General features: G+C 45.1%; 1 protein-coding gene across 1 annotated transcript in view; it reads right to left on the minus strand.

Moving 5' to 3' along the window:
- scospondin (subcommissural organ spondin) overlaps positions 1-14,893 on the minus strand; it is a 74,716-nt gene that overhangs the window by 7,931 nt on the left and 51,892 nt on the right. The window contains exons 100-112 of the mRNA XM_034560613.1: positions 14,800-14,846; positions 14,461-14,703; positions 12,147-12,308; positions 11,788-11,904; positions 11,553-11,691; positions 11,147-11,343; positions 10,841-11,011; positions 10,403-10,530; positions 9,741-9,895; positions 8,048-8,098; positions 6,527-6,687; positions 5,221-5,432; positions 4,118-4,213 (exon numbers count right to left, since the gene is read on the minus strand). Coding sequence (XP_034416504.1) covers positions 4,118-4,213; positions 5,221-5,432; positions 6,527-6,687; positions 8,048-8,098; positions 9,741-9,895; positions 10,403-10,530; positions 10,841-11,011; positions 11,147-11,343; positions 11,553-11,691; positions 11,788-11,904; positions 12,147-12,308; positions 14,461-14,703; positions 14,800-14,846 — 1,879 coding nt within the window. The remainder of the gene's footprint in view (positions 1-4,117; positions 4,214-5,220; positions 5,433-6,526; positions 6,688-8,047; positions 8,099-9,740; positions 9,896-10,402; positions 10,531-10,840; positions 11,012-11,146; positions 11,344-11,552; positions 11,692-11,787; positions 11,905-12,146; positions 12,309-14,460; positions 14,704-14,799; positions 14,847-14,893) is intronic.

The raw sequence follows: 14,893 nt of genomic DNA on the forward strand, positions 1-14,893 counted from the left end.
AGAAGGAAGACACTGGGATCGACTACAAATGTCCCAAAAACCAACCCAATGGTTGTTGAGATACTTCAGTCTGGGCCAAGGTGGCTGAGCGACCAACAGTGCCATATGGCAAGCATGTGGCAAGCATGTGGCAAGCATGGCTAACAATCTGTGTTGAGACAGAACATGGACCATCAATCTCCTAGAGCACTGCTGCTTTAAATTATAGTCAGTTTAGGATTAATTTAGACCTGGGACATCATGGTCCTAGAGGACCAGGGTTGAGATCCAGCATAGAGATGGGAAAAGGCCCGAAAACAAGCAAAAAAGGACGAAGGACACCAAAAATAGCAAGACAGCACTGACAAAAGGACAGAGACAGCGGAGCTACAGAGGAAGAGAAATCCAGAACAGTGCAGAGACAAGCACTGTGTCCCGTGGTGTCCCTGTCTGAGAATAGCTGCTGTTAGCATACAGAGTCACACACACACAGTCTGACAGCAGGCTTCAGCACCCACACCAACACCAGACGCAGCTCAAGCCCTGAAACTTCACCCAACTAGAAAATCTCTCTAACGAGCACACAGCGTTTCACCCCGAGGACTTCTCCTTCCTCTCTGCACTGCCGCCAGCCCCCCCTCAGGGATGGAGGGAGCTCACTCACTTAAAAGGGTAGGAGGTCACGAAGTCCTCTGAGTTATGTGCGTATGCGTCTGGAGGTGGAAAACGTTGTGAAATGTGGATTCCTTGTCATTTCCGTTGAAGGGGCTCGTGGCATTTACATTACATTACATGTCATTTAGCTGACGCTTTTATCCAAAGCGACTTACAATAAGTGCATTAAACCGTGAGTCTAAACTCAGAACAACAAGAATCAAGCAAGTACATTTCTTCAATAACGTTAAACTACAGAGTACTATCTGTAAGTGCCATTTAAGTGCTACTAAAGTGCTAAACAACAAAGTGCTATCGGTAAGGGACATTTAAGTGCTACTACGGCATTTAAGTGCTACCTATTCAAGGTATAGTCGAAAAAGATGTGTTTTTAGTTTGCGACGGAAGAAAGGTGGTCAAATTTGTGTCGTCTTCAGGCCGTGAGAGTGAGATAACAGCTCTGTTAATGTGTCCGGCACAGGAAAAAAGAAAGGGGAGTCTTGGAGTTTGGGAGGAAAACACACAGATGGCTTTTATCACCCGATGTGACAACAGGACCTTTCATCCGTCACCTTGAAAAGGGCCTCCCAGTGGAGGCATGTTGGGAGATTTCGTTTTGTGCTCAACTGTAAGCCGAGTCATAAATACCAGAGTACACTGTCAGGAACCAATTCGCAGTCAGTCAGGAGAGGGAACACTGCATTAAATGACCTTTTCATATTGGCCCGGTAAGAGTGCTTTCACTGAGGCATAACTTAACTTCGTACAGCCATGGGTAGAAAAGAGAGATCCTCCAGGGACACGGTGCACCGGCGTACGGACCAGTGTACACCACAGGTGGAACACTGCGTCCACTGTTTACTTTGTGTGCAATCAACCTCTCTCTTTACAGTTCTGGGTGTCAGCGCGATATATTTTTACCCCCCAGGCCTTTATGCCACCATGGCGAGTTAAGGATATACATTCAGCTTGCTGAGTCAAGGATGAGGCGGTTGACTTTTCTGCTGGGACCTTTGTCAACGTCATCACTAACGGAGAGAAGATCTTTGGGTCACTCTCTATCTCCAGGGTTAGTTCACCCAAATGACACAAAAACATGTTTAGTTTAGTGTCCGGTTGATGAGTTCACCATGGACTGAACTATCTCAACTATTGTATTATATCATATTGTCAGGAGGAACTGCATTAACTTGTTCATGTGTTCCATAATCAGGTCAAATGTGTCCAATACTTTGGCTCATCATCAGATTCCTGCAAAACCAATGACATCCTGCGTTTATTTGGTGCTGATTAGCAAACAAATGCTAACATGCTAAACTACAATGGAACCAATATGATGAACGTGGTCAACATTTTTGCTTGTGTGCCTGTAGACTCTTTCTCTTGTTAAAGGGTTTATTTTCCTTAATTACCAATGAAATGTGGCTGAAATGAGTTTCAGCTGAGGGGAGACGAAGAAAAAGGAAAATAGTTGTATTCCTCTGAGAGCAGCCTCAGGGAGATGATACAAACGATGATTAGACCCTTCTCCTCTTTTTATACCTGATGGACTGGGTATACTCTGTATTTATGTGGTCGCAAAAGTTCCACCTGTCACAGAATGTATTCATATTAAATTTTTTTCCTTCATCTGCCTCTAGTTTCTACAGAGCCCGTATACATAATTGACCACTCAGCTCTTAGGCCAGCTGACCAGCTGTTAAACACTCATACAGAACACGCATGAGTGAGCACTATGTGATGAATGAAGGCAGTCACTTTGTTTTTGGGGACGTGCTGTCGCCAGCAATGACAAGCATGCACTTGTACCCAGAATCCCTCATGCATGCCGATCCAATTACCTACACGTACGCATAATGTTGTTGCAAAATAAAGTGACTTGATTAGTATTTAAATATATACAGCAGACTCTTAAATATCAGGCACGGTGCCATTCATTTAGCAGAACTGGCTTCAGCTTCACCAGTTTGGAATGACACTTCATTACGTTTCACGAGGAGACCAGGATTGAGTGTTTCATGGGAGGTGCACTGCAGGGGCACGGTAAAGGACTAAGTGCAGGCTTGTGGGAGGATCCGGCGGTCAGGTATTGATCTACTTAAGTTGGCGACTTGCAGAGAACATCCCACACATTCTTGAGGGAGCAGAGCATTTATTCCCCTTGCTTGCGATAATTGAGACGTTTGTCATCAACAGAGCTGTGCGACCTGTAACCCCTTCGGAGTAGGAGTGGACTGATGTATTCGTCTGGGAAACTGGTCGCACATTGTGTGAACCTTCATTTGTAAGTGGATGCGGTAAGCGTAAAATAAAATAAAATAAAATAAAATATGACAGGATGCCCTCAAGGAGTCGCAAGGGCCATTAGGAGAAATAGAGTACTCCTTCTAATCGTTCTCTTATTAAATACTAGTAGTATACTAGTAGTACTAATAGTTTCATGGTCCAATTGAATCTGATAAGAGTAAATCACGCTTCAATTGAACTGTCCAGAAGTCCATGGAGTTGAGAGGGACAGTTATTACAGTGCATCTGCTCCTCCTCCACTAGTAAATGTTAGTTGGTACCTCTTAATGTCTGATGGAAGAGTTGGATTGGCCATCCCTGACATCTGGAAAGCATCAGCATCCCTCTGTTTTCATTCAAACAGCCATGTTAAATAAGGTGCTTAGATATTAAACCTCCTTAGTTTACTTAACAGATAAATCACACATCACATAATAGATTGGCTTTCGTAGAGTAGACTGGTTTCCAGTGCTATGCACCTGTCATGCATGCAAAGCAAACTAGAGTGAGAGACACTGTCCACTTTACAGTTCTACTGCAGCGGCCATTGTGTGTGTGTGTGTGTGTGTGTGTGTGTGTGTGTGTGTGTGTGTGTGTGTGTGTGTGTGTGTGTGTGTAGTCCCAGTCACAGACATTGGATGTGCCATAATTCAGCGGCCGATCCGGCTCTGTGTCTATACTGACGGCTTAGCGGCGAGTACATGCAGTACATGCATGCAGTACACGCGTACAGTACAGTACGTACAGTACATGTGTACAGTACGTACATGCGTATACTACATACAGTATGTGTACAGTACATGCATACAGTACGTACAATACATGCGTGCAGTACATGCGTGCAGTACATGCATACAGTACATGCATACAGTACATGCCTACAGTACGTACACTACATGCATAAAGTACACAGTTGTATAAAATGCTGATATATGAAACCATTTCTCAGCTGGTGGAGATTGTTATACTTTTCCTACTGAGTAAGCTGTCCTTTTAATATCTCTGGGTATATTCGGCCATTGAGAACATATGCAAGAAACACATCTTTTCTGAAATATTCACAGGATTTCTTCCATAATCCAGTAAAGTTTCTTGATTTTTCTGGTATTTAGGACAAGCAACAGATATTCATACTTAATTTAATTCAAGTACAAATACACAGTCAGACAGTTTGGCACTGAGTGTGTGCGTGTCTCACCTCATCACAGTGGAGTGGCGGACATCTTAACTGGCACAGTTCTTTCCCGTTGACACATCGACACGACTGACAGCCCTCATCCCACTCTGATCCTGCCTGGCTCACACACACACACACACACACATACAAATGCAGGTTTGATAAAGTGCAGCTGGTCCCAGCTCAGAATCTATATTTTCAGCAAAACCACTAAAGCTCTAACTGCACCCTTGTGCATACTTTAGGTTATGGAGGCCTATTATGATGCTGTAATTATGGAAACGCATTATACAGACTACATTATATATTTTCTGTATCCGTTAACTATAGAAATCATTAACAATACTCAGTTTTTACCCGTACAAAGGCGCTGTGGCTCACACCGGGCCATTTGGCCTAATAGCAATGAGGTAGTTTAGAAGATCACAGAGGCTCTTTACATGGACATGAATCATCCCCAGCTGACACACAGAGAGAGACAGCAAGGCGAGGTAGAAAGAAAGAGAGAGACAGATAGGAAGAATGACTGAAAGATGAAGGGAGAAAAAGAAAGAAGAAGACGGAGAGACAAAAAAGAAAAAGGATGGAGAAAGTGAGAGATTGAACTATGAATCGTAATGAAAGCAGAAGAGGGACTGGTGAGAGACAAAGCTGAGGTATAGTAGAGGAAAGAAAGAAAAAGAGAGAATAAAAGGTCCGAAGAAGAAAGATCAAGAGGGGGGGCGTGACCTCTTGTCAGCATATGATTAATTCTTATAATCCTATAATATCCCCTCTTTCATAAATAATTCCTGGCAGGCTTGCACAGTTGAGGTCCCAACACCGGCTTTCTACGGCACTTCCTGCATCATTGATGAGGCTGAGGGATGGAGCGGCAATGTGGTGTAATGTGGCCCGCGGGGTATGTCACTCATCTTCTAATGGGCCCTTCTTTATGAGTAAATAACACAATGGGAGCGAATTGGACGGAACGTAAACGCCCCGATAATGGTACGGTTCAGATGCACTGCACAATGAGGCAGGGACAATGGCGACGAGCTGCAGAGTCAGCAGGGCAGCAGATGTCGGTTGACTTTGGGTGTAAGCCAGTGTGTGCGTGTGTGTGTGTGTGTGTGTGTGTGTACCTCCCGCTGGATGCCCTGGTCATGGCAGGGGCAGAGGGCGGGGATGACACAAGCGCCCCCGGTGTCGCGGTAAAGCCCCTCCCGACACACGCAGCCCTCGGCGGAGCGGCTGCAGTTGACGGGAGAGGCGGAGTAAATGTCCTGGCAGCTCCTCTCACACAGCATATGCTCCTCCGACGCGCTCCTCCTCCACTGCTCCCCGTCAGGACACGCTGTGGGGGGGAAGAGGAGGAGGAGAGGGAGAGCAGTGAGATGAGGGGACAAATGTATGAGAGAGGATAGGAAAAAATCAAAAAAAAGAGGAGGGAAGGTGAGACAGGAAGACGGTAGGATGGAGAGGGGAACTTAAAATGATAAAATAATGATAAATTGGGGTCGAGGGGAAAGGGAGCACAGGTATCAAAAAGTGTTTCTCTTTTTAAAAACATTGTATAACCAGTCAACACCAATTAACTATTTGCTAAACCACTCCCCCAAACGTCAGTGGTCCAATTACAGGCTTGACAGGTCCAGTTATGCCTCGTGGCTTTCTCCACATTCCCAAGTAGACGGGGCTGTAGTGAGTGCTCTGCTTGCAGTCTAATAATTCCACTTGCACTGACAACTAGTGGTGACATTATGCTTGTTAGTGCTCATCCTGCACTTCCTTTTTGTAACGTTAAAGTGAAAAATTATTTGAAAACATGAACCTGGGACAGTCAAATAGGGTTATGCGCCAAAGGAAATAACTAGGACAAGCCAGCTAGGACACACATTTGCAGATGATACTGTTATAGTGAGCCTGCTGAAGGAGGTGGAATGGTTTAAGCTGGTGTCAAGAAGCCTTTCTTTGGAATTAAATGTGACAAAGATGTATTGATTTTGGACGCCAACACTCCGACCCTGTCAACACTACAATTAAACGGTCAGGATGTAGAAATCGTTGAGCTGCACAAGCACTTGAGGCATTAAAATCAATAATGCCCTAAACTTTGATTTGAACAAAAAATCAAACGGATCCTTTTTTTTTTCTGAGGGAGCTGGCTATGTTCCATGTTGACAGGTCCCCGATGACTGCCTTGCCTTCTTGTTTCCGCCTTTTTACAAGTTGTATTTAATTGCCTTGTCTGTGGTTTTGATGACGTGTTATTTCTATTTTGACTGCTGCACAAACCAATTGCTCCTCTGGGGACAAATAAAGTTATGCTTGATATGACAAGCACTCAGTAGCATACCTTTTTAATGAATCAACTGTGAGCTGCTTAGTCACAGTTTATTCCCCACTACAATAAACAAAACATCCACCACCTTCTCTCTTCTCCCTCACCACAGTTGGGAGCCATGCAGGTCTTGGTGCGGTGCTCGGGGCCCTCACACGGGGCCCCTCCGTACCGGCTAGGCTGCAGGATGATTCTGGTGGAGCTCTGTTGCCCCGTGCCACAGCTCGCTGAGCAGGGTCTCCACGGGGACCAGCTGGACCACTCGCAGCTCACTGGAGGGGAAGTGAGATGAACAGTCACACTTTACCTGCTGTTCCTCAGCCCATGATGAAAATACAATTACACATATCGACCTCACATTGCTTTGTATTAAAGCCATTTGTTAACGGCACCACCGACAAGAAATACTGCTGAAATAGGCTACAGAACCAAACCCAAGATGTCAACATACAATATTTTCATTTGTGTGTAAAAGACTCCTCAAAGGCTGCTTGCAATATTTAGAGAGTTGGATTCAGAGGCCCCCCTTGAGCATTAAGGATAAAAAAATATCTCACACAAAAAAAAACATCTGTGTTTCATTCCTTCTCTTCATAAGACCCTCATGTTTGTTATCCAGACTGACAAAGAACAACGTGAGCTTTCCCAAAACACTAATTTGACAGAAATTACCAAAAAACCTGCTGCAGCAATGTAGATCGTCTCACAGGATGATTTACCTGCTGAATTCACACACGCTCAGCGGTTTAATGTTACAATGTGTCTTACAATGTGTGCACTCCAGAAAAGGAGTAGCACATGTGAGAGGATGGTTCGTGCGAGTAAGCTCCCCAATTGCAAAATGAATCACAGACTGTGAAGTCAATAACAGACACGATACGCTAGCCGGAGAATAACTGCTCCTCAACTGACCACTGTTGACTTCATTAGTACATGACCTGCTGTTTTCACGAGTAGAAACCTTTTGCCCATTTGCCTTATCCTGAGCCTGATGAGGCGCTGAGGGAGAATCAGTGTTAAAAAAAAGATCCTTCATTGTGAGTTTACAGGCTGATTGTGCTCCCATTACCACAGGCACCTATTGTTCTTCTGACCTAAATGTAGGTTATATTGAATGCTGCAGGAGGCAACAATAAACACTGTTCTTGGCCAGAGTGTTTCCCAAAAATCCAATGTGGAGGTGTTGAGTAAAACGTTACCACGATCAATAGTTCTCAAAATGTGAGAACAACCCCCCTTCACTACGACCAAATCCAGAGGAGAGAGGAGGCGCCCCTGATTAAATGATGACCAATACAGGTTGTCTTATAGGATATGAGAGATTTCACTCTGCTCCCCATTATCTTTCATCTCTTTCTCCCCTCCGCTAGTTCCAGATGGTATCCCGTGTTTACCTAACAAAAGTCCCGTAATGGCCTTAGTGGGCTGTGATTGATGTGACCGTCGCTCAGGTGTGTGAGCCAACTGTTGCACCAGCTGTTGCTAACTATAGATAGGGTTGACATATCTATCGCAGCCCTGGCGGTCCAACCAGAGATCATCATTGTTGTTGCCGCTGCTTTCACCGCTCAGAGCCCAGGAAGTGCGAGACATGCGATTCGGTAGGAACAGCTGGGACGGAGCCTCACTCACCATCACAGAGCTCCGAGGTGCAGTTGAACGCTCCTCTTTGGCACACACTGGTGAGAGAGGAAAACAGCAAGGCGGACATTATTGAACACTGATATTCCATCTGACTTATTGAATGAGTATCAAACCCCACTGCGAGGAAGATGAGATGACTTACAGCGTCTGCTGCATGCCAGACTATCCATTACAGCAGATATCGCCTAACTGGATTGTTGTTGACCGTATGAATGAAATTCAACTCTGCCGATGCTCCACAACACTTTAAAAAAATGTACTCAGAGATGATTTGAGAGGGATTTTAATTTCAAAGTGTCCTTGTCTATTGACTTGGGATAGTGTGGTGCATTTAGCATAAATGAATCAGACCATGGTCGAACTGAGGGTGGCCCAGCATTGCTGGCTAAAGCGCATTGTCACTTGGCTGAGTAAAATAACACGGTCTGTTACGTAACTGGGCTAACTTAAGTAAGTATGTTACGTATGTACCCAGGAACCCCTGCACATATGGTTACACATTTTAGATTTTGTGCTTTAAAAATACCATAACCAAGTATTTTTAGTGTAAACGTAACATAACTTTAACCATAGAGGTGGATCAATGATTATTATGAGAATACTTTTTACCCAGACATTTTTCCCCGTCAGCAGATTATTGTAAAGTGATTGGTGTGTAAGAGCAACAGCTTGATGTTGCATTTCATATTCTTAAAATAAAACTTTACAACAAAATTAAATGTATTCAATAATAAACATTACAGTACCAAGCGGGTACAAACCAAAGACCTAGATCATGAGATCGCTCGAATAAAAAGAGACAAATTCAGAATGTCTTTAAGCTATTGTACAGACAAGAGAAACTATTGATAAATTATGAAAATCTAAATCCATTAACCTTGTTGCAGGACAGACTCTGTATTACAGTAGACCTAAAATGTCGGGAGACTGGGAGGACAATTAGATTGAACAGCTTATGAATGTACCAATTCATTAAAAGTACAACAGAGGCAATGCTGATGAAGGACTATTTAAACCACCTCAGTGCCTCAAATATAAAAAAAATATCAAATATCATCACCTCAAATATAAAAAAAAATAGAAATTATCATAGTGTATTAGTCCATACAGTCGGTACATTAGCTCAAGAAGGTCAAGTTCAAGCTCACTGAACGCACACAGCCATAACTCCCCATCCACTCAGTTTGGTGCTGGAAAACGCACACTTTTTAATGTTGTGCTCTCCTCTGTCTGCAGCCAGTAAGATATTTATGGAGTGGAGTTTATTATCAGTTTCTCTTCCCCACAACATTCTTCTGCTTTTGCCCGTTAGCCACCGTTTGAAGCAGAGGTAAAGCATTTTTTAGACAAAACCTCGCAGAAACTGCAGCACGGTGTGAATAATGCAACAAAACTAAGTTTTATGCATTTAATATCAACCAGATTCAATGTAACTAGATGTTGATGCAACCCGCTCCGGTAGTTGTTGTTTTTCACAATTTGTATGCCATTTAAATTAAAGATGGTCATACATTTTGAAATATATGACTAGACTCTAATTCAGAGAGGAAGTACAGATTAAGCCTGGCATTTAAATTCCTTCAGGACCCTTCTTCATATCATTCAGAGGGTCCAGCCTCTGAACTCAAAGCTACATCATGACTCTAAGAGTGGATGAAACCATGCACGGTGTATTACCAAGTGTTGCAGAGGTGCTGGATGGCCGTTCCAGGTGGCAGCCGAGATTCTGTGACCTCCTCGGTGCTGACATTCCAGCGTGGGTGGCCAGTCGGTAGGGACAGCGGTGAACAGGGACAGTCGGAGAGGGACACACAGGAGCCTTCATGCAACACCTACAGTATGAGGGACACGCGAGACCAGGACATATCACATCGTATCACACACACACACACACACACACACACACACACACACACACACACACACACACACACACACACACACACACACACACACACACACACACACACACACACACACACACACACACACACACACACACACACACACACACACACACACACACACACACACACACACACACACACACACACACACACACACACACACACACACACACACACACACACACACACACACACACACACACACACACACACACACACACACACACACACACACACACACACACACACACACACACACACACACACACACACACACACACACACACACACACACACACACACACACACACACACACACACACACACACACACACACACACACACACACACACACACACACACACACACACACACACACACACACACACACACACACACACACACACACACACACACACACCCACAACAGACCTGTCCAGGAGAGCAGCTGCACCCAGGGGTGCAGGGTCCAGATAAACACTGAGTGTGTGGCCACAGGTCCTCACAGGTATATGGACAGGAACCTGAACAGTCACTAAACACCTGCCCCCTTGGACACTCTGCGACACACGGACAAATAAACACAGACTGAATTACATCATGCCTCATATATATTTTGATATATTTAAATACCCATGTGTGCGTGTGTGATTTTTCTCTCTGCACACGCTGCAGTCTATGTCTTGATAACAGTCTCAGCCACATTTGAGGTCACACCTTTGACTGCATAACGCTAGGAATAAACCAACTTAAAATACCACTCGTTAGAGTTCTTATGAGTTGCTTGGCAACCACACAATGTAAGAATATTGCTTGGTGGAAATATATTCAGCTGTGTCTGTGTGTGTGTGTGTGTGTGTGTGTGTTTACCAGGCAGGCAGCTGTTGGTGTTACAGACAGTGTGCTGTTCAAGCGGTCCAACACAGGCCGTCCCACCAGGCTCTGGCTCTCTGAGGACCGTCTTGTTCCGCACAGTCGCCCCGCCGCCACACTTGGCGCTGCACTCAGTCCAGTGTGACCACTCGCTCAACCAACATCCCACTGGAGGGAGATAGAGAGATAGAGAGGACACAGATGGAGAACTGACAGGTGATAACACAGAAAGCTTTCAGGAAGTTAAATGTGCCCTTCTTAACACCAAGTTGAACTGGTGTGGGCACTTGCTCCATGTCAAACCTGGACATGATGGCAGATCGCAGCGCTCCGTCTGCGTGGTGTCAGCACAGGAAGGGCCGCCCTCTGTGTCCTGGCAAAGGCGCGTCCTTGTCATCTGGCCGCGTCCACAGGAGGCTGAGCAGGAGCTCCATGGGCTCCAGGGCTCATACAGCGGGCACTGAAGCTTGCTGCACACCAGAGTGCCATTCTCACACACACTGCAGAGGAAGGGGTGTTTGGAGAGTTGAGATAAAAGCTGCATCTCCTGCTAGAAATATCTCTACCCTAAACGCCTTTTAATTCTGAAAGTCTGCTATTAATCTTCTTCTAATATTACAGACCAATTTGGACACACCTTTCTACACGCTCATAGGTAAATGTGATTTTTCACGTCTAATAAATAAAATGGAGCCAAAGCTGTTCCCACCAGGTGTTACAGTCCACAGAAAGCTCCTCTTTAGGGATGAACTCCAGCGTCCCGTTGCCTGATGGGATACCACAGCGACACTCTTCCACTGGCACACAGTGGCCGTCCTGCAGCAACTGTCCCTTCGGACACCGACAACCTGAGAAATTAAATGTGAAAAATGAGAAAGACATTTTGCTAGCTGAACCAGCAAGCCAAACTCAAGCTACTGTTAATGCTAGCAGTCAAAGATTACCTGGGTGACATGCTCCCTGGAGACACTGCACGTGCTCCCATAAGTCAGTACAGCTTCGAGGACATTGATTGGCACAGTTCTCTTGGTAAGTCCGCCCCCTATCCTCACAGCGCTCACCTGCGAGACACGGAAAATTAATATTTGCCGCTTTTCATCAATAAAGAGAGAAGCGAAGCTCACTGCATGTGGAAGTGACATTTTCTGCACTTTCTGTCAATGAGAGAAAGGGATTCAAAAGATTTGTTCGGCAACTAATGTCTTCGCAATAAAGGATCTGAACACACAATCTCCTTTTTTGTACCCTTTTTGTGATGATATGTAAATATAAATCTAGGTGTGGCCAGTTGGATCAGCTGTACCTGGGCAGAGTCCTGTGTTGCAGCTCTGGCTCTGCGTCTGTTGGCTCTTACAGCGGGGTCCTGGAGGAGAGGCCGTGGGCCGTCTGTAGCGCTGCCTGACTCCGCCGCTGCAAGGCTCCGCGCAGGCCGTCCAGGCGCTCCACACACTCCACTGACACAGATCTGTAACGGGTAGACTGATTATCATCAACCACCGGCAACTCTGTTCTCATCCTAATTAAAATGACTGTAATCATCACGCCAGCTGCTGCAATAGCCGTAATTTTGTTAATTGATGATCTGCGATAACAAAAGCAGTCTTACTGTTTATGGACTTATGTACAAGTGTTCTTGAGCCAATGAGATGTCCGATTTCTATGTTCGAGATAAGAGTTTGTTCTTTCTCATTCATAGCAAATAAAAACTACCTGAGGACTTTAAGATAGCTGGACCAACTATGATGAAGTGTAAGATTTGACATGTTTGACATGCAAATCAAACCTAAGGTTCATTGGGCATTGGTGGTAATTCAGAGACAGTCCCATTCATATCCAAAGGAGAGGGGCTGGAGAAGAATGGATGGCTGGTAGAGTTGACTCATTACACACACACACACACACACACACACACACACACACACACACACACACACACACACACACACACACACACACACACACACACACACACACACACACACACACACACACACACACACACACACACACACACACACACACACACACACACACACACACACACACACACACACACACACACACACACACACACACACACACACACACACACACACACACACACACACACACACACACACACACACACACACACACACACACACACACACACACACACACACACACACACACACACACACACACACACACACACACACACACACACTCACACTCACACTCACACTCACACTCACACTCACACTCACACTCACACACTCACACACACACTCACACACACACTCACACACACACTCACACTCACACTCACACTCACACTCACACTCACACTCACACTCACACTCACACTCACACTCACACTCACACTCACACTCACACTCACACTCACACTCACACTCACACTCACACTCACACTCACACTCACACTCACACTCACACTCACACTCACACTCACACTCACACTCACACACACTCACACACACTCACATCAGCCTTACAGTGCGTGTCCCCACAGAAACCGTGACATTAAACTCTTCCTTTCCTTCAAGTCCCTTTTCCACTCCTCAGGGAAATAATGAGAATAGCGCGGCGAAGATGCACATTGTCATTTTTCACTGTGGATACCAATCGCAAGCTGTAAAACTAAAGGTGATTGTTAATCTTAAAAGACAGGAAGAACAACGAAAACCTTTCCCCACACTTTTGATTTGTTTCTAGAGATTCAAAAGCTGATCTTTATTTTCAGTTTTAAATGCTCCACAAACCATAAATTGCAAACTGGGTGTTTCTGGCACTCTCCTAATCTGGTAGGAATCTTACTCGCAGGGTGGAGACGTCTTTGTGTCTGTAATTCCCCATCGGAGTGAACAAAAGGGTACTGGGCTCCATTCCCGGGCATCCTCTGTTCAACCTCGACAACCAACTCCTACTAGATCGTGGATGATGAAACGTGTGACCATAATTACTTGAACGACACACAGATTTACGTGACCATATCAACCACTCATCAAGCAACTGTAAGATTGTGTCAAGAATTCTGAAATACCTGAACATGTTATCTTTAAAAGGTTCAATTGTGTCTTTCTCTCACGTCTCTCTAATTGAATCTCTTGAGTTTGTGAATCCAGTGCTTGGTCTGTTTTTATGAAATATTAACGTCTATTGTATTTTCAAAATCTTTTTATACTGCCTTCTGTCTCCTATAAAACGTGCCTTATGTCTTATGTAAAGGACTTTGAATTTCCGTGTTGCTGTTGAAACAATAATGTGCATTGCATTGTATTCCACTCATGCAATATTTTGGCATGAAAGTATTTCCCTCTCCTTCCAAGAGAAATCACACTCTCTGACCCGATTTGTGATTTTCTTTCTCTGGTGTGATGCTTGTGTCGCTCCGAATTGGTCCCTGCATTGTCTGCATACAATCTTTTGATGGGAGCAAAGTATCAAACTGCTGCCACATGCTGAGGGGAACTGGGTTGGAGCAAACCCGTCCCATTAAAGGAGCAACTGGAGTTTGACAAAAGGCAGACTGAGGAACGGACTGCAATTCTGGACTGAGAAAAAGGACACACACGGTTCTTCCGGGAACCTCTTTTTGACCGGATGAAAACCGTTACCTCTGCAGACGTTGGCATCTGGACAGAGCCTCTCCTCCCCCAGGGGTTCTGGACATTGGCTCTCCTCCTCCTCTTTAGAGACAGGGAGCCCCGAATCCAGGTCCAAACAGGCTCGGAAACGCCTTTGGATTGAGACCATTTTACTGCCACTGATGACTCCTGCTTGGGAGTTGCTGGGCCGCAGGGAGGAAGAGGGCACACAGGGAGAACAGGGGGTCCACTCTGACCACTCGCTGAGGATGACTGAAAGAAGGAAAGAAGAAGCAGGTGAACAGGATGATGATTGCATCATTCAACCAGGAGTTTATATACATTACTGTCATTGCCCTGCTTTCTTACCTTCACACTCTCTCATGTCACACTGCAAAGTTCCATCATGGCAAAGGCTGGAGGACAGAACAGCCAACAAACACATTAGAATCACAATATGTCA

This window comes from Cyclopterus lumpus, chromosome 20 (genome assembly GCF_009769545.1).
Source record: "Cyclopterus lumpus isolate fCycLum1 chromosome 20, fCycLum1.pri, whole genome shotgun sequence".
NCBI classification, from domain to species: domain Eukaryota; kingdom Metazoa; phylum Chordata; class Actinopteri; order Perciformes; family Cyclopteridae; genus Cyclopterus; species Cyclopterus lumpus.